The 19688-nt window shown below is 49.9% G+C and overlaps 1 protein-coding gene across 2 annotated transcripts; it reads right to left on the bottom strand.

Moving 5' to 3' along the window:
• Positions 1-7125: 7125 nt before the first annotated feature.
• Positions 7126-18100, bottom strand: LOC121500747 (histone H4 transcription factor). 2 transcript variants are annotated; one of them, XM_041772782.1, is made up of 11 exons: positions 17944-18100; positions 17489-17757; positions 12587-12773; positions 10524-10753; positions 10165-10276; positions 9834-9986; positions 9249-9326; positions 9042-9162; positions 8817-8955; positions 8601-8725; positions 7126-8093 (listed from the first exon to the last, which is right to left on the bottom strand). In XM_041772782.1, the coding sequence occupies exons 3-11, from the start codon at positions 12762-12764 to the stop codon at positions 7670-7672; spliced, it is 1560 nt and encodes a 519-aa protein (XP_041628716.1). In that variant the 5' UTR covers positions 12765-12773; positions 17489-17757; positions 17944-18100; the 3' UTR covers positions 7126-7669. The 2 variants fall into 2 exon arrangements, with proteins under 2 accessions (XP_041628716.1, XP_041628717.1); XM_041772783.1 differs by lacking the exon at positions 17944-18100 and having other exon boundaries at positions 17489-17937.
• Between the last annotated feature and the right edge of the window lie 1588 nt (positions 18101-19688).

A 19688-nucleotide genomic window follows, 5' to 3' on the forward strand; every position in this document is an offset into this window, starting at 1 on the left:
CACACAGTTAATGTAATGGCTCCAGGGATCCAAATCAAGACTTAGTAATTCTAAACCATGACTTTATCTACTATGCCAATCTTCCTCATACTCTAATATTCCACTTTCCCATTTTTTTTAAAGTAGATCCATCTCTATTCCTATGAATAGACAGACCTCTTCTTGTTCTCGGATATAAAACCTTTCCATCGGGCAGCCCCAGTGGCTCGGCGGTTTAGTGCCACCTTCAGCCCAGGGTATGATCCTGGAGACCCGGGGTCAAGTCCTGCGTCAGGCTCCCTGCATGGAGCCTGCTTCTCCCTCTGCCTGTCTCTCTCTCTCTCTCTGTCTCTCATAAGTAAATAAAATATTTTTTTAAAAAAACCTTTCCATCCTTCTAGAGGCCCACTAGGACAGACCCTCCTCATTCTGGGAGATACTCCCATCACATATCCCCCAAATAAGACCTTTGATTCCCTTGAACACACACACCTGCATCTCTAATTCCTAGAAGAGATCTCATAACTCAAAAGTGGTGGCTCTCAAACTTCAGAATGTATCAGAATCATCTGGAGGGCTTGTTAAAACAAATTGTTAGCTCTACTCCTAGAGTTTCTGATTCAGTATGTGGGATGGGGCCAGAGAACTTGCATCTCTAATAAATCCCTAGGTGATGCTGATGCTGCTAGTCTGGGGATCACACTTTGAGAACCATTGCTCAAGAGAACAGTCATCCCTCAATCGAGACCCAGAACCCCCCCCATCTCCTACCATGGACTTTCTTTCCCTCAGATGGACTACCTTCCCCCTTCCCCAAATAGTCCTCCTCCATTCTCTGGGATTGATCTTTTCCTTTCTCTGGGACCTCCTCAATTCCCACCTTCCCAAGATAGAGCCTCCACCCTGCGCAGATTCCCAGACCCAGACAGTTAAGGGTTGATGCTAATTGGCTTATAAGAAGCAAGGCAGAAAGAGTAAATTCCTGTCTCAGCTTAGTGCCAGGAGTTAATCTAGCAGACAGGCTGCTCTGGGCAAGGATTTGTGGGAGAAGTAGTTGGTAAGGAGCTTGGTGGACCTATGGAAAAAGGAGGGTAGCAGTGTCCTATGGGATCAGGGAAGGAACTGGACAGGAACTCTGGAACCACCTCAGTTCTGCTTCCAACGCCTCAGACCTCTCATCCCCGGTGCCTCCCTTGCCCACCACACTAGTATCTCATCTTGGAAAGAATGATTTTAAAGTGTATTTGTCAAAAGAAGGACCCTCTGCTGGCCACTGGGGGAAACACAGCCCAGAAGTGGGAATGAGGGGGCCGTGAGGAGGGAGGCGGATGGAGCACCCCAAGCCCAAGGTAGGCAGTGAAGATGGGCATAGGCGTGAGTCCAGGCAGCGAAGGGGTACCTACTAGGCAGAGACCCTGCTGTTGTTTTAAAATTATTCTTTTAAAACTATAAAAATACAACATACATAACAAAATCAAGCAACATTGAAGGTCATTTTAAAAGTGTAATACGGGGATGCCTGGGTGGCTCAGTTGGTTGAGGGCCTGCCTCTGGGTCAGGTCATGATCCCAGGGTCCTGCAATGGAGCCTCTGCATTGAACTCTTTGCTCAGTGGAGAGCCTGCTTCTCTCTCTGTCTGCCGCTCCCACTGCTTGTGCTCTCTCGCTCTCTGACAAATAAATAAACATATAATATGTAGCTCTCCATCTCTCTCTTGCTATATAGTGCCTGCCATTTCCTTTTGTTATGAAGAAAATTAAGTGATCTTCAAAGCTGCAAAATGTCAAGGTTGTCTACCTAAGAGTCTTTTCCCTTCAGATCCCTCTCATTCCCCCCATCACCCCCCTATCCCAACTTGTCTCCTTCCTTCCTAGACTTGAGCTCCCTCCACCCCCCTGGCTGTGTCCTCTGCACAGAACCAGCCTCAGAGCAGATAGACGCCTGCAAGTGTTTCTGTGGGGTCATTCCCCTCGTGAGACAGGGCTCACTCCACTGGAGCGGGGGTAGAAACCCCTCTGCGGGTAAGCGTGGACTCTTCCACAGCAGTGACTTCTCTCCACTCAGCAGCCTCCTTCTTTTAGACACACCATGGACTCTGAATAGCTCCGTTAAAAAATGATCCCTTTCCGGGGCCCCTGGGTGGCACAGTCAGCTAAGCAGCCCACTCTTGACTTCGGCTCAGGTCATGATCTCAGAGTCCTGGGATCAAGTCCCTCACTGGGCTTTGTGCTGAGTGAGGAGCCTGCTTGGGATTCTCTCTCTCTCCCTTTCCCTCTGCAGCCCCCCTTCTCTTAAAAAAAAAAAAAAGGTCCCCTTTCTGATCATAAGCTTTCCCTTCTGCTCTCTAATCTTCAGAAGCCTTATTGAAACCTCTAATGCTTTGTGGTTTGGGGGAGAGGTGCTGTTTTTTGTTTTTAAGTAAGCTCGATGTCCAGCATAGGGCTTCAACTCATGACCCCAAGATCAAGAGTCACACGTTCCACCAGCTGAGCCAGCCAGCTGCCCTGGAACCTCTAGTGCTTTGATTCTAACCACTACCTTCTGGTGTCCCAGGGCCTCCCTGTCCAGTCTGCTCCAGCTGCTTTAATTACCCTGCTCCTAGGGGATGCCTGGGTGCCTCAGTGGTTGAGTGTCTGCCTTCAGCTCGGGGCATGATCCTGGGCTCCTGGGATTGAGTCCTGCATCGGGCTCTCCATAGGGAGTCTGCTTCTCCCTCTGCCTATGTCTCTGCCTCTGTGTCTCGAATGAATGAATGAATGAATGAATGAATGAATGAATAAATAAATAAATAAATAAAATCTTTTAAATTACTCTGCTTCTTGGCTGACGCAATCCACATCCCAGCCGTGGGTCAACCCCACAGTCCATCTTCTGTGTTTGCTCCAGGGGTGCCGGTGTCTGCTACAAAAAAGGGTCTGTAGTGAAGTTGCCGCTGCCTTATCTTGGTCTTCACCCTCAGCTGCATCATCAGGGGATCTGTCTCAATCCTACATCTGTTAATGACAATTCTAAAACTTGACAATTCTTATAAATCCCAAAACTTTAATTCCCATTTTCTCAAGGAAATAGAGACAACTGGATGTGGAGGCCCTCTCACCCCTCCCAGCCAAACCTCCTCCCTCTAACTCAGAAAGGAGCGGAGTCTCCAGTCCTTTCCTCACTGTCATCTATGTGCTTGTCCTCTGTGTTCCTTGCCCAGCCAAGAAGGGAAAATTTTCACAATCCCCGCCAACCTTCCCTCTCAGCCTCAACCCCTGCTATCCAACACGAAATGGGTCTGCTCCTTTATTCCCAAAGTGCACTGTGGGGTTCCTGGTCTTGAGCAAAACTCATTCATTCATTTACCATTCCTTATACCTGTACTGATAGGTCCTAATCTTACAGAAGTGACTATTCCCCATGACCATTCCTCTCTCTCTCCTCATTTTGGGGAATCATTGGTCTTCTATACTCACTCAGTCCTTCTATGTTCTTTCTGAGATTGCGGACTTGCCCCAGGTAAGAGAAAAGAAGCATTAGCTTCCACATTCCTGGGCCACTGGTCTTCTCTCCACACACTCTTTTTTTTTTTTTTTTTTTTAAGATTTTATTTATTTATTAGAGAGAGAGAGAGAGAGAGAGGCAGAGGGAGAAGCAGGCTCCATGCAGGGAGCCTAACAGTGGGATTCGATCCGGGTCTCCAGGGTCACACCCTGGGCTGAAGGCGGTGCTAAACCTCTAAGCCACCGGGGCTGCCCTCTCCACACATTCCTTGAGGAAGAGTAAGACAGGTTGTCTCCTTAATCTTCAGGGACCATGATGAAACCCTAAGGCAATCAAATTAGTATGGTCCTCCTCCTCCCTCCAAAGTTCTGTTCTCACCCACCTACCTACTCATCTCTGATATCCTTCCACAAGCCTCTGGCTACTTAGATTCAATAACCTCTGACCCTGGATCCAGTGCTTTCTATGCCTGCTGAGCCGCAAATACCCCGTCCTGGAGAACTGGAATCACACCATAGCAGGCCAGAATCTCTTCTGCTGTCCCCATGATCCAGAGCATGGAATTTCAAGGAAGGAGGAAAAGAAGGAAGGAAGGAAGGAAGAAGGGAAGGAGGGAGGGAGGAAGGAAGATTGAGACCAGAATTTGATCATTAATATATACAACTGACCCTTGAACAACATGAGTTTGAATTATGCGGGTCCAACTATAAATGGATTTTTTCAATAAATACAGAACAGTACCGTAAATATTTTTCTCTATTTTTAAGATTTCTTTATTCATTCATGAGAGACACAGAGAGGCAGAGACAGGCAGAGGGAGAAGTAGGCTCCTTGCAGAAAGCCTGATGTGGGACTTTATCCCAGATTCCAGGATCATGCCCTGAGCGGAAGGCAGACAGACGCTCAACCGCTGAGCCACCCAGGCGTCCCAAATGTATTTTCTCTTATGATTTTCTTAAAACATTTTTTTCTAGGTTACTTTACTGTAGGAATACACAATATATAATACATGACATACAAAACATGTTAATTGACTGCTTCTTTTCTTGGTGAAGCTTCTGGTCACCAGTTAAGTTTTAGTGGAGTCCAAAGTGACACATGAATTTCCAAGTCCATGGGGGAGGAGGCCGGTGCCCCTACCCCCACATTGTTCAAAGGTCAACTGTATATTTTGAAAGAAACTATAATCAGTTGGATGTCCTTATATATGCTTCATGCATCAGTATTTTCTTTTTTTTTTTAAGATTTTATTTATTTATTCATGAGAGACACACAGAGAGAGAGAGAGAGAGAGAGAGAGAGGCAGAGACACAGGCAGAGGGAGAAGCAGGCTCCATGCAAGGAGCCTGATGTGGGACTCGATCCGGGGTCTCCAGGATCACACCCTGGGCTGCAGGCGGCACCAAACCGCTGCGCCACCGGGGCTGCCCAATATTTTCTTTTTAAATTGTATATGGAAAATGGGGTACCACCATGTTTTCAAGGTTTGGAACCTTTATTTATTCATTTTTAGATATTTTATTTGAGAGTGAGAAAGAGCACAAGCAGGGAGGAGAGGAAGAAGCAGGCTCACTGCTCAGCAGGAAGGCCGATACGGGGCTCAGTCCCAGGACCCTAGGATCATGATGTAAACCCAAGGCAGACACTCAACCGACCAGCCAGGTGCCCCAAGGCTTGGAGTCTTTAAAGTCTTCATCTGGTCTTAGGAGATAGGTCTCTAATGACTTGCTTTTGGGGTTTTGGCCCTGTTCTATTCAACTTTTTAACCCACCTCTTGAGGATGGGTATCAATCAAAATTTTAATAAGAACAAACAGGAGGGCCTGCTGTAAAGTCCAAGGTAACAGGTACATACGTCTGAAGTGAAGGGGCATGACTCGGGCAATAACAAAATATGTAGACAGGGGTTCTAGGGGGCAGTGGCTTCACATAAATTGAGAGCATGATGTAACCACCAAAACACATGCCTAGAAGAGGCAGGGGTGGAGAGGGCCCTAAGTTACAGAGCAAGAGAAGATAGAGAAGAAACTCAGGGTCCTTAGCCCAAAGAAGCCTCAGCTGTCTTCAACTAGTGGAAGACATGCTGGGAGAAGCATATTACGCTTGTTTAGTGGAGGACAGGGTGTAGGTGGCAAAATCAGCACAGGATCCTGGAGGGGTGAGCCTGGAAACCCAGTGGCTTTGCTGATGCTTTTTTTTTTTTTTTTAAGATTTATTTATTTATTCATGAGAGACACACACACAGAGAGAGAGAGGTGGAGGGAGAAGCAGGCTCCATGCAGGAAGCCCGCTGTGGGACTCCATCCTGGAACTCCAGGATCACGCCCCAAGCCAAAGGCAGACGCTCAACTGCTAAGCCACCCAGACATCCCTGATACAGTTTCAATCCACATTTCTGCTCTCCTCCACACTGCTTCTCCCCACAGAGCCAATGTCAATATCTACACGGACACAGCCTTAAAGGCCTCCTTTATTTCTTGCCTGGATTCTCGCAGCAGCCCCCTAACTTCTCTGCTTGCAGTCTCTCACTTTTCCAACATGTATGCCCAATCACTAGCAGCATCACCATCACAAACCCGACATGGTCCTTCCGGGGGGCCTGGCCTGCCTGCCCGGTCTCGTCTCTCCCCATGGCTACTGCCCTCTATGCTGCAGACCATGACGTACTCCTTCAGCTTTACAGACCTTCTACCTAGAGTGACCTGTCCACCCCTTGGTACACAGTAGCTCTAACCACTTCCCAGATGAAGTCTTTCCTGATCCCTCGCCCACATAATACTGTCTCCTCCTGTTTCGAGCCTCAATGAACCCTGCTAGGCTTCTCACTCCGCTCCTTTAGATCTTGCCTTGCCTCAGTAGCACATCTCTTCAGGGCAGGTCCTGGGTTTTACTCATCTTTGTATCTTTAGTACCTGCTAAAGTGCCTGGACTATACAGGAGGAACTCAGTAAATGGATGATGGAATTAATGAAGAGATTTTTCTTTCCTGAACTCTTCCTGCAATAGGCACAGTTTTTGTGACAAGAATTCAACTCAGTCCTTTCTGCTCAACTAGGACCCGAGGTACATACTTGACCTCTCCAGAGTGGCAGCGACCCTAAGAATGGACACAGGATGCTAAGAAGTGGCTAGATGGGACAAAAGAAATGGTTATCTCAGAGGGTTTCAACTTCTTTGAGAATCTAGTGAAGAACAGGCCCTTTTCTGGGAAAATGTACAGACACACTATTTCCTAACCTGGTACCTAAACAAAGAGTACCTGCCACTCCCTAGGGCCTCATAATCCACCTTCTCTGCCCCCCTCCCGCCCCCAGGCTTCCCTCCCAGTCCCACAGGTAAAGAACCCCTACCCCAGAGGCACCAGAAATCTACCCAGGACTCAGAGGGTACGGCTGTGGCCAGGTGCGCTGCCTTCCTGACGAGCCCCACTCATGCATTCTGGAGTGCTACTTCTGCCCACCCATGGCCCTCCGTGGACGTGGCAGATGCTCTGAGAAGAAATGGACAAGTTTCACCAAGGGGGTGAGGGGAGGGGAACAAGAGGGTAGTTAAAAGAAAAAAACCCTCACTCAAAGGAGAACAAGCCCGACTGTTCAGCTCCTCTCTGGGCAGCTGTGTCTCCTATCTAGTCAACAGCCACCAAACATAAGGAAGAAAAAATGAGTAACTGCCGAAGTGTTTCTTTTATTACCCAAACAACTGTTACACGTACACTCAGTGCCTCCACTCCCTTCCCTGAGGATAACCAGGATAGTCCTTGGGGTTGTAGGAGCCCTTCAGAGGGAAAGGACTGCCTGGTTCATGCTGCCTTGGCCAGTTGTGAGGAAGAGGCCCTTGCAGGGACCAGTCACGTGGCACCCCTGGACCTACAGACCTCTAAAGATAGGAATAGGTGTGAACGGACAGAGGATTTTAGTCACCATTTCAGCATGACTAGGGGGTGATAGCCCCTCTACAAGAACACACACAACCAGGACATCCCTCTCAAAGAATCCAAACTCCTCAGGATCCCCACAAAACGTGGTCTGGCAGACAAGGGTAGTCTTTAGAGTCTGCTGAATGATGCAACCTGGGTCCAGAGTGCACTGCAGTGCTCTTGGCACCACTCTTAAAGGCATCCATTGGCAGGGGCTGCCCATGAGGGGCACTGCCACCAGCCTGGCTCAAAACCCAGGGTCTGGGCTGGAAATGGTCGGGCTCCGCTGCCTTCACATCATCCGGACTTCTGGCTCCTCGGCTATTCCCTGAAGCTTTTCTATGATGTCCTCTGAGGGGGTCTCAGGGGCTGGAGGGGGCTCTCCTAGGGCTTCAGACAGCACATAGTAGACAATCTCTTGTTCGCCTTGGGCGTTGGTCTGATTCACCACATGGATGATGGGGCTGGGAGTGTCCGGAGAGGCCGAGAGGCCTGTCCCCTCACTGCTCCCGCCCTCCTCCTCCTCTTCAGCCTCCTCCTGGGCTCCTGGCTCCCCTGGCACTGCTTCGAGAATGATGCCCTGCAGGCTGCTCTCGTTCAGTGAGGCTCCCAGGCCTGATCCCTCCTGCGGCTGCCGCAGCAGCTGCTGTGTCAGCTCCACACTCTCATAGCGAACTAGCTGCAGCCGCATGTAACCATCTTCATGCTCCTTATACCTGGTGGGGCAGGAGCACAGAGGGCAGCAACCACACGCATGGGGCTGCCTAGCGTCCGGGAGACTGGTGGGGTAAGGGACAGACGGATGGGACAAGCTCTGGGATTTTAAGTGATAGGAACTGAAGACCAAAAAGGTCTTGATGAGAATATGCAACAGAAAGAACGGAAGGAGCATTACTCAAAACGGAAAATCCTGTAGAAACTTGGGGTGGGGTGGGGAAAAAGAAATGATTTGTGCTGGAGGGTGGGAGTGTCACAGGATTTATGAGATGGCCATGGAACTATAATTAGGACCCTGAGGCCCTAGCTCTGGTTCTGCTGCAGGGCTTTGGCGTCACACTCAAAATTCAAAAAAATCATCTTTGCTCCATAACTTATCCTCTGGTTCCTCAAGCCTGAACGGAGACGGTGGGTTTTTAACGCATTGTAAACATGGGGACTGGGGGGGGGGGGGGGGGGGGAGCACAGGAAGGTTTGTGAATCTAGAGGGCAGGGCTTAGACATACCGAAAACGGGGGTGCCCTGAGGGCCACTTGAACTGGTGCTTCTCACGAAGATGCACAGTGAGGTTGTTGCCCCTCGTGAAGCATTTGTCACACACATGACACTTGTACCTGGGCTCTGAGTCTCCCTGACAGTGAGGGGAGGGAGAGGGAGATCAGGTCTGCATCTTGGGTTCCCCCCACCTTCACCAGCCTCCTCCCACCAAAAGCCCCACTCACTTCATGCACTTTCCGGTAATGGGACTTGATAGAACAGAGGGACCGTGCACTGAAGCTGCAGTTCTCGAAATCACACCTGTAGGCTGGCTCCTTGCTGTGGGTATCCAGGTGCTTCCGCAGGTCAATCAGGTTCTTGCAGCTGCAGGGAGAGGTCAGGAGGGCCTGGAGGGCACAGGGAATGGTGGGGTGCCAGTTCTCGGATGTCCAGCCCCTGGCTCCCCTTACCTGTAGTCACAACAGTCACATTTGAAGGGCCGGTCTTCGCTGTGGCGAAAACGCATGTGGTTTCGGAGGGAGGATGGCAGCGGACAAGTCATATCACACAGGGGGCACTTATAGTGATTCACTGAGAGGAGCAGAGAGGAGGCTGTGATCACAGGCCTAGCGGAAACCGGAAAAGTGGGCCAGGAGCACGGGGCTCCGGCTACTCACCGTGGTTGCGCATATGGTCCCGCAACAGCCGCTCCGTGGCAAATCTCTTGGAGCAGTGAGAGCACTGGAAGCGTTGCTCTGGGTTGGGGGAGGAGGCAGGCAGAAGACAGGGTGGGCTGCAGGGGGATGGCCTTGAGGCAGAGAGAACAAGCCCCGGGAGACGGGAACTGCCCATGAAAGGGGGAGCTTAAGAACTCAGGATGGACACAGTACCACTGAAGGAGCAGGGGGCTTGGGAGTCAAGAACCCGGATTAGAAGCCCTGCCTGACCCCTAACTGGCTATGCAATCTCAGGTGGATGATTTAACCTGAGACTCAGTTTCTTTATCTGCAGAAAGGGAGATGAGAAGCACCTCATAGGGCTGTGAGGGGTCACTGCAAAAGGAGATACAGTGCACAGCAAGCATGAATAACATCTAATGACTGTTGGTCAGCCAAGGCTGTGGCAGGTTACCGAGCCCTCGGGGTAGATGCGGCTAAGCTGCAGATGTCTTCCAAGACCCCCTTTTCCTGGGAACATGCCCTGAACCCGCACCCCAAGCAGGAGAGCCTGCCCCGACACCCCTTTCCTCTCAGACTGCTTACGATCCAAAGAGGTCTGGCGACGGATGTGATCTAAGAACTTGGTGTTGTTGGCAAACATGCCCCCGCAGGTGGGACAGGCCACCACCTTCTCCTGGGTATGGCTGCGGAGGTGCTCTCGAAGCTTCCGGCAGTCCTTGAAGGTACAGGTACAGCCTGGGAAGGAAGGCCCAGTCACGCTCCTCCAGCCACGAGCCCCTAGAGCAGGTTCTGGTGCCAAGTCTCTGGCCAGCAGCCAACCTTACCCCATGGGACTGGGCCCAGACCTGGCTGCCCTCTGCCCTTAGCAACCCCAGGAGTTCTTGGAAAACCAAAAGTTAAGGAGCGGCCCTACCTTTCCAGCCGCACAGGACCACATGGTTGTCCTTGCCGACTGCTTGGTATTCACAGCACAGGCTGTGCGCTTCCACGTGCCGATAAAACCATTCAGGATTGTCGAAGGAACTCTGTGCCAGGAGCAACTTGGAGTAAGAACTGAGAGGAGCTTTTATCCCTACATGTCCAAAGTGGAGGCTACTTGGCTGTCTGCCAGATTAAGTTGGTGGGGATGCACAAGTTTAAGCAAGGGAGCTACCTGGAAATGAGGCCAATGGGAACCTGGCATACATAGGGCACATCCCTCAGAGGGTCAGGGCATCTTGAGCTAAGATCCCCAACTTCCTTCCACCCCTATTCCCAGAGCTGCCTGCTGACCTCACAGTGTTCCCACAGACACAGGAAGTGGTCAGGGATGTCAGGGATGATGTTGCGGCTCTGGAAGTCCAGGATGCAGGGGCTGAGGTTGGCCTGGCTCTGCAGGGCTTGCAGCCCCCACTGCTTCAGCTTGGTGTGGTAGCAGTGGAAGTAGACGTGGCGGATGAGGTCAGCCGAACTGTCCATGGAACAGAAGCCACACTCCTGCCACAGACAGGAGAATTCTTCCTCTGCAAAAGGGAATTTAGAGGAACCTGATATCTTCCAAAGCTCAGCTCTCCTTCTATCTGTAGCATTTAGCAGTGAGAAAGGAGGCAGAAACCTGACTCAGTTACTGGGGAGTACCAGCATTTAACAACCATCGATCATATACACCAGGCACTGGGGATCTAACAAGTAAAAAGAGTCCCAGTCCTTGCCCTCGTAACAGCTTTCAGTCATGAAGAAAAAACAATAATCAAGTAATTCACACTTATAAATATAAAACTACAGCCAGTCATGAGTTCTATGAAAGGAGTGGCGGTTCCGGGCACTATAACATCACCAATCAGAGGTCATGTGATGTACACAGAGATGACTTGGAAGTGACCCTGTGTTGAGATGTGAAGGGCGAGGAGTGTCTATAAACTAGAGAAGCGTGGTTGAGGCAGAGGGAAGGGTGTGAGCAAGGCTCAGTGCCAAAAACTCACAGACGGTAGGCGTGGCTGGTATGTGCTAGTAGCTCTGGGTTCTGCTGCTGCCTCCCAGCCTGGGACACCTCCCACTCCTTCCTTCAGATCACAGGCCTTCTTTCTTTCCCCCATACTCTTCCTGAGACCTATCCTCTCTAGGAAAGCCATAGAGTGGTGCAGTCTACTGCCTAGCTCTCAAGTATCTTTCTTTCAGCACGTATTGAATTCTTTATAGGGGTTTACTTGTTTTAAAAAGTAAGTACTTTTAAAAAATATAGGGGGCGCCTGGGTGGCTCAGCTGGTTGAGCATCCAACTCTTGATCTTGATTTCACAGTTGTGAGTTCGAGCCCCACAATGGGCTCTGTGCTAGGCATGGAGCTTACTTTGAGAATATATATATGTATGTAAAATATATCTCTTTTGTATATATATTATTTGACTTCTAAAACTATTACTTATGGTTCATATAGTCACTAGACTTGAAACAGAATTTCAGATAGGGGAAAGAGAGCTGCCTCTGTACTTTCTGGAGAATGGAGTTCTTTCTTTCTTTACTTTTTATTATTATTTTTTTTAGAACAGAGTCTTTAAATTGTGTTGTGACCTATTAGGGACTGAAAAAATCAATTTAGGGGATAGCAAACCAATTTTTTTTAAAGGAGGTTCCATGCCCAACGTGGGGCTTGAACTCACGACCTTAAGAGTCGCATGCTCTGCTGACTGAGCCAGCCAGATACAACCTTCCCCATTTTTTTTTAAATGAAAAAGAACAAGACCGAACACTTCAGAGAGCATTTAATAAAGGCAGGTATTGTTTCAAGTATTTTTTAACTTTTGTGCATGGGGTTGGGATGTGAAATATATTCCTAAATGGTAGTTGCAGTATAGAAAAATTTGAGAAGCATTACCAGAGAATCAAAAAAGCAGGTTATGACGGCTTGTACATGATCCTTTAAAAAAATAAGATAAAAATAAATAAAATTAAATAAAATGATCAGGGATCCCTGGGTGGCTCAGCGGTTTGGCACCTGCCTTTGGCCCAGGGTGTGATCCTGGAGACCCGGGATCGAGTCCCGTGTCGGGCTCCCTGCATGGAGCCTGCTTCTCCCTCTGCCTGTGTCTCTGCCTATCTCTCTCTCTGTGTCTATCATGAATAAATAAATAAATCTTAAAAAAAAAAATCATCTTTATCTAACGTACATATGTATGCAAAGACATCAAAAGAATGTTCACCAAAGTACTGTCAATAATTGCCTTTTGATGGCAGGGTGGCAGATTCCACACACCCTGCTGAATCGTTTTTCTGTAAGGAGTCTACAATGTTTTTATAAGCAAAAAACCAGCACAATTAGGAAAGTCAGATTTTTCCCCTTCCTGTCCTGCTCTCTTACCAAGTGGGTCCTCATCGTCATCCTCCTCCTCCTCCCCGGAGCCACGCAGGTGCTGCTGGAGGTGCTGAGTGACGTGTTCACAGAACTCCTCCATGGCCGAACACACAAAGGAGCAGGACCCCCACTCGCACTGGAGCCCCAGGTTCTCCTTTCGGGGGACTTTCCCTGGGGGCGGCATGCCTTCACCCTAGCAGAGGAAGATAACCGCGGCTGCAAGGATTTCCACTGAGGGCCACTGGGATGGTGAACGGCTATGCAGCCAACCTGCCAACAATCAGCAGGCGTTCCCTCCTGTGACCCGCAAAAAACTGCTACCCCAGTTCAGCTCCTCAAATCCCTGGAAGCTGTCTGGGGTTCTTGCGAAGGGAAAACACACACTAACAGTATTGAGTGTGTGCCAGGTATGAGCTAAGAACTTGAACAGCCGATTTCTCACGAAGCTTAGGAGCAAAGGGCCGAGGAGGAATTGCTTATTCCAATGGGATGCAGAATCGTGTGTAGAGGTTCAAAGGGATGGCTTTGGACAAGAAACAGACTTCAAATCCAGACTCTTGTGTCCACGACCTACTAGCTGTGTGACCGTGGCCAAGGAACTTCACCCTTCTAATCCTTAACATCCTCAGCTTGGAAATGAGATAACAAAACTCTCTGTCTTTAATTTCACACTTACTATGGGTCGAGCACCGTACTAAGCACATTACCGGATGTCACTGAATTTCCAACCCCACTCTATGAGAGAAGCACTATTTTTAATTTGATGGACAGATAAGAACTTCAGGTTCAGAGAGGTCAACTGTTTTGCTCAAGGCCACACACTAGCAGTGTGGTGGGGTCACATCAGGCTGACTCCAAAGTCTGTATTCTTTCCAACCTGCTCAGTAGAAGCTCTTTATCTCTTACTGCATCCCGTCCAAGTCCCCACCAGGCTTTCAAACCACCATACAGTCTACCTTTGCCTACTCTGCCTAACCTACCCCGTGGCTACTCACCACCCCCCTAACATCCTCTGGACTAAAACTTCCAGGTGACCCTGAACAATATAGATTTGAACTGCACGGGTCCTCCCTTATATGAAGAGTTTTGCAATACTTTTTGAACACATTGGAAAGCTTTTTGGAGGTTTGCAACAATTTGAAAAAATTCGCAGAGGAACTATGTAGTCTAGAAATATCTGAAGAACTAAGAAAAAGTCAGGTATCTAAATATACAAATACTAGTCTATTTTAGAATACTATTTTATTATTTACAATTTATTATCTATTTAGCATTTACTACTGTAAAATATACACAAATCTATTATTTAAAGTTAAAATGTGGGGCACCTGGTGACTCAGTTGGTTAAACGTCTGCCTTTGACTCAAGTCATGATCTCAGGGCCCTGGGACCGCGTCCCGCATCAAGTCCCTGCTCAGCTGGGAGTCTGCTTTTCCTGCCCTCTCTCTCTACTCTGTTCTCAAATAAATAAATAAAATATATATTTTTTAAAAGTTAAAATTTATCAGGGTGCCTGGTTGGCTCAGTCAGTAGAGCATACTCTCTTAATCTCAGGGTCATGAGTTTAAGCCCCACACTGGGTGTATATTACTTTAAAATAATTAATTTAAAAAGTTAAAATTTATCAAAGCTTACACACACACTTATAGACTGTACATTATCCTTTCATTTTTGATGTCTAGTGTTAGTAATATGTACAATATCTGCAGTGTTTTGTTTCATATAAGACAATATTGATGTAGGTGCTGACAACAGGATTCATCTTACAAAGAAGCCACATAAACTCAGTTTGATACAGTACTATAAATGTTTCTCTTATGACTTTCTTACTAACATTTCTTTTCTCTAGATCACTTCATTGTAATAATATAACACATAGTACATATACAGAACATGTTAATCAATTATGTTAATTAATGGTAAGGCTTCTGGTCAACAGTAGAGCTATTAATAGTTAAGTTTGAGAGAGTCAAAAGTTACACATTAGGGGCTCCTAACTGGCTCAGTCTGTGGATCTCTGGGTTATAGGTTCTAGCCCTATGTTGAGTGATGAGATTACTTCAAAATAAAACCTTTAAAAACAAAAAATACAAAAACAAGGGCATATGGGTAGCTGAGTCGATTAAACATCTGCCTTCAGCTCAGGTCATGATCCCAGGATAGTGCCCCACTGCCCCACGTTGGGCTCTCTGCTCAGCGGGGAGCCTGCCTCTCCCTCAGCCTGCTGCTCCCTCTGCTTTGGCACACACACGTGCTCTATCAAATATGTAAATAAAATCTTTAAAACAAAAACAAAAAAAAGTTATATGTGGATTTTTGCACGAGGGCTAGCACCCTCAACTCTGCCGAATTGTTCAAGGGTCAAATGTAGGTTCCATTTGAACATAAGAAGCCGTTTTATCGGGCAGCCCCGGTGGCTCAGCAGTTTAGGGCCGCCTTCAGCCCAGGGCGTGATCCTGGAGACCTGGGATCAAGTCCCACACTGGGCTCCCTGCATGGAGCCTGCCTCTCTCTCCCTGTGTCTCTCATGAATAAATAAATAAATAGGAAGCAAAATTAGAAAAAACTGCAGGTTCTCCATCTTTAAAAAAAAAGATTTTATATAAAAAAAAAGATTTTATTTATTTATTCATGAGACACACAGAAAGGTAAAGACATAGGCAGAGGGAGAAGCAGGCTCCTGCAGGGAGCCTGATGTTGGACTCGATCCCAGGACCCCAGGATCAAGACCTGAGCCAAAAGCAGATGCTCAACCACTGAGCCACCTAGGTGCCCTGCAGGTTCTCCGTATTTACTATGCATACAAATGCAGAGTTCTCCAGCCTCTTCTTCAGGACACTCGGGGTGAAGCCTAGAAATCCGCCCATTTACCTTAGCACACCAGTTCTGATGCAGGCTTGGAACAATAAAGAACAGCTCCCCTCATTACAGTAGAATGACAGATGAGAATACTGAACGCAAAAATCTAGGGTGAGAGAGAACCCTAAGAGGCCTTGACTCTGCCCCTTGAGTGTCCTGGATGATGTTCACTGATGGCTGCTACCCCTGCTGTGGTTGAGCCTGGGAGAGAGATGAGCATTGCTCTACCTGAGTGGGACTCTAATACTATATACTGAGAGGAAAAACAAGTATCTGAAATCCTTCATGCCTACAAGTACAGGAATCTGCTAGACCAAACCGCTTATCAGAGAAACGCTTTTTAAATCTACAGCTTCTAGGACGCCTGGGTGGCTCAGTGGTTGGGCAGCTGCCTTTGGCTCGGGTCGTGATCCCGGGTCTGGGATCGAGTGCCGCATCGGGCTCCTGCAAGGAGCCTGCTTCTCCCTCTGCCTGTGTCTCTGCCTCTCTCATGAATAAATAAATCTTAAAAAAAAAAAAAAAATATCCACATCTTCTTCTCCTGGAAGAAGCCAGTCAACTTTGACACCTTGTTGTGTACATGGGGTTGCTGGGCTGCTCTAGATGAACAGTGAACCCTATCAGGAAAAAAATACTGACTACTTTTATGATATTGGGGTAGGAAAAGCAGGGAAAGCCTCCCTAAGTCAGACATAATACCCCAAACCTCCTCTCTCTCCTACCTACAGAATCAAGTCCACTTAGTACCTCATACAAGGCTCTTCTCCAACTGGCCTCAATTTACCTCAAGTTTCCGGTCTCAATTATTTTACTCTGCCTAGAATGATATAACAATAAGTATCTAGGGTAGGCAAGGCACTGTTCTAAGTGTCCTATGTATATAAAAACTCATTAACACAATAATTTACATATTGAGGCAGGTACCATCATCATCCCACTTCACAAATGAGGAAATGTGCCTTGCTAGGTGAAGTAATTTACCTAAGGCCACAAAGCTAGGAAGTGATGGAGACAGAATTCAAAGCCAGGGTGTCTGGCTCCACTTTCCTCCTACATCTGCCATTTCATCTCTCCTGGTCTGATTCCTTCCTCCCCACAGACTTCATATCTGCATACACAATACCCCAAGCATGTTTTATTAAGTAGTTACTCTGTCGGCTTCTTCCAATACACTGAAAGCTCCTTGAAAGCCTTGCCAGTGCCCCATTCATTTTTTTTTTTTTAAGATTTTATTACTCATGAGACACACAGAAAGAGAGAGAGGGGCAGAGACACAGGCAGAGAGAGAAGCAGGCTCCATGCAGGAAGCCGGATGCAGGACTCGATCCTGGGACTCCGGGATCATGCCCTGGGCCGAAGGCAGGCGCCAAACCGCTGGGCCACCCAGGGATCCCCCCCTCTCCAGTTCTAATTCCAGGGTCAGCACATCCTAATACAAACTCTCTTAATGTTTAAGTAAATCTAGTGCTTGCTTTGGGAGCACATACACTAAAACAAAACAAACCTAACTTTAAGTGAATCTATTACTTATTACTTTACTTTTTGGATAAAAAACCTAGCTTCTCTGAGCACCTCCCTCTTTTTTTAAAAAAAACGTAAAACAGGACGCCAATATATCACAACTGGTGATGGATTCAACAGACCTGGTTAGAAAGCTCCAACATTTAATAGCTGTGGGGCCTGGGGCAGGTTACCGAAGCCTCACTTTTCCATGCGGCAGGGGAATCATTAAGCCGGCCTCACTGATTTATGGACTAACCCAGGTAATGGATATTAAAATGCTTAGCAAGACACCCCCCTAGAACTCAACAAGTGTGAGCTATTCGTACCCTTGCTTCTGAGGGTAAGACTATCTAAGCAGAATTCTACAAAATGTCAAGAAAAAGGACAACCTGGGGGATTCCTAGCACTTCTTTTCACCTGGAGTCACAGTAACAAGCAATCAGCAGACATTTATGAACATATATTTTAACGCAAGGCACCGAATTAACTCTAAAACGATATTCAAGAAAAGAAGGGACCTATGTCCTGAACCTCCTGAGGACTCACAATTTGGCCAGAGAGAGGGCTCTGACGGGTGAAGACCACCGCCCACACAAAGCGCCGATGAGGTCAGGTCAGGAAAATCCCAGCGCAGGGGCGACGCGCCGAAGACCAGCCCTAGGCCGCGGGGCCCGGGCCCTCGAAACACCAGCAGAACTGGGGAAGGAGGGGGCCCGTCCCGGCAGGAAGACCTCTCCCTCGCAGCCCCGCCGCCGTCCCGGAGTCCTTCCCCCACTGAGGCGTGGCGGTGGCCGAGTCTCAGCAGCAGCGCAGCCCTAGACGAGAAAGCACGGAGGTTCGAGTCGGCGTCAGGGGCCGGCGGCCCTACAGGCGCCGGGCAGACCAACGTGGCCGAGCTGCCAGAGGAGGCCTGGCCGAGGTGGCCGGAGAAGAGCCCGGCCCCGGCGGCCCGCTCCGAGCGCACCGCGCCGCCGCCCGCGGAAGCCCGGAGCCCAGCTCACCGTCCCTCCGCCGCCGGCTCTCCCCGGCTCTTCCCACCTCGGCCCATCTCCGGAAGGGCGCTTGAGCGACGGCCAACGACAACCAATCACCGCTCTCGAATCCCTCTCTCAGCCAATGGCCGCTGCGACTGACGGAGCCCTACGCGGCCAAAATACGGAAGGGGCGGGAGTAAGGAGCGGCGGGAGGCGGGCAAGGCAACGAGGCTGGCGCCGCGGGGCTCCTGGCGGGGCGTGGGCTGGGATCCCAAGGCCCCGGGTTCCCCCTACTGCGCAGGCTCCGCGCTCGGCACCCACTGGGCCTGCGCGGGGCTCGGGCTGCATGCCGCGCGGGGTCTCTCCTACCTCGCGTCGCGGCGGGGGAGCGCAGGGAGGAGGCGGAGCCGGAGGCGGGGGCGCAGGGAGGAGGCGGGGGCGCAGGGGGAGCGCAGGGAGGAGGCGGGGGCGCAGGAGGGAGGCGGAGCCGGAGGCGGGGGCCCAGGGGGAGCGCAGGGGGGAGGCGGGGGCGCAGGAGGGAGGCGGAGCCGGAGGCGGGGCGCAGGGGAAGCGCAGGGGGGAGGCGGGGGCGCAGGGGGAGCGCAGGGAGGAGGCGGGGGCGCAGGGAGGAGGCGGGGGCGCAGGGGGAGGGCAGGGGGGAGGCGGGAGCGCAGGGAGGAGGCGGGGGCGCAGGGGGAACGCAGGGGGGAGGCGGGGGTGCAGGGGGAGCGCAGGAAGGAGGCGGAGGCGGGGGCGCAGGGGGAGCGCAGGAGGGAGGCGGAGCCGGAGGCGGGGGCGCAGGGGGAGCGCAGGGAGGAGGCGGTGCCGGAGGCGTGAGCGCAGGGAAGAGGCGGGGGCGGCGGCGCGCGACGCTGCGTGCGCTAGGCTGTCCGCCCCTCCCGACCCACCTTGGAGTCCTTCCTCCATCCTTCACCCTCTTACTCTCATCTCTTCAATATCGGTTTTCCCGGGCCATCTTCTCTGCCCACCCCCACACACCTCTCCTCTTCCCGGGCTCGGGGAGCAACCACGTTACCCATCCACGCCTTCAAGTCACAAACCCATTGGTCCTCCCTGATTGATTCCTCCCTCATCCGCTACCTACGATCCTCCGCCTGTGGGTTTTACCCCTAGACACAGGAGCTCTCAAATTCACACACGCATACACACACACCCCTATCCTTCGCCGCCCCCTGGTAAGTCTACTCAGGACGTAGAGGAGAAGAAGTCTAGGGCCTCCTTCAGAGGAGAAGTCTAGGGCCCTCTGCGTGAGTCATTGTGATGGGGACTTAACTGAGTCAGAGGAGGTGGGCATAGTCAGAGGAGTCTAGTCTCCTCCTTCAGAGGAGAAGTCTAGGGCCCTCTGCGTGAGTCATTGTGATGGGGACTTAACTGAGTCAGAGGAGGTGGGCATACGCTCTACGCTGTCTGGTTCCATTGCGTGCACTCCTGCTTCCCTCCAAGCCATTATCTCCAGGGAGATCCAATTAAACCACCACCCGGCTTTAAACACTTCAAGGCATTCTGCGGCCTCAAGGCCAAAACCCTTCGGCATCTGAGTCCTGCATACTTCACTACTTGCCCTCACAGCTCTCCAGCCCCGAGTTTTTCTTTCTTTCTTTTTTATTTAAGATTTTACGTATTTATTCATGAGAGGCAGAGGGAGACGCCTCTCCTGAATAAATGAGATGCCTGCGGGGGGCCCCATCCCAGGACCCCAAATCGCGACCTGAACTGAAGGCAGATACTCGATCACTAAACCACCCAGGTGC

This window comes from Vulpes lagopus, chromosome 10, assembly GCF_018345385.1.
Source record: "Vulpes lagopus strain Blue_001 chromosome 10, ASM1834538v1, whole genome shotgun sequence".
Taxonomy (NCBI): Eukaryota; Metazoa; Chordata; class Mammalia; order Carnivora; family Canidae; genus Vulpes; species Vulpes lagopus.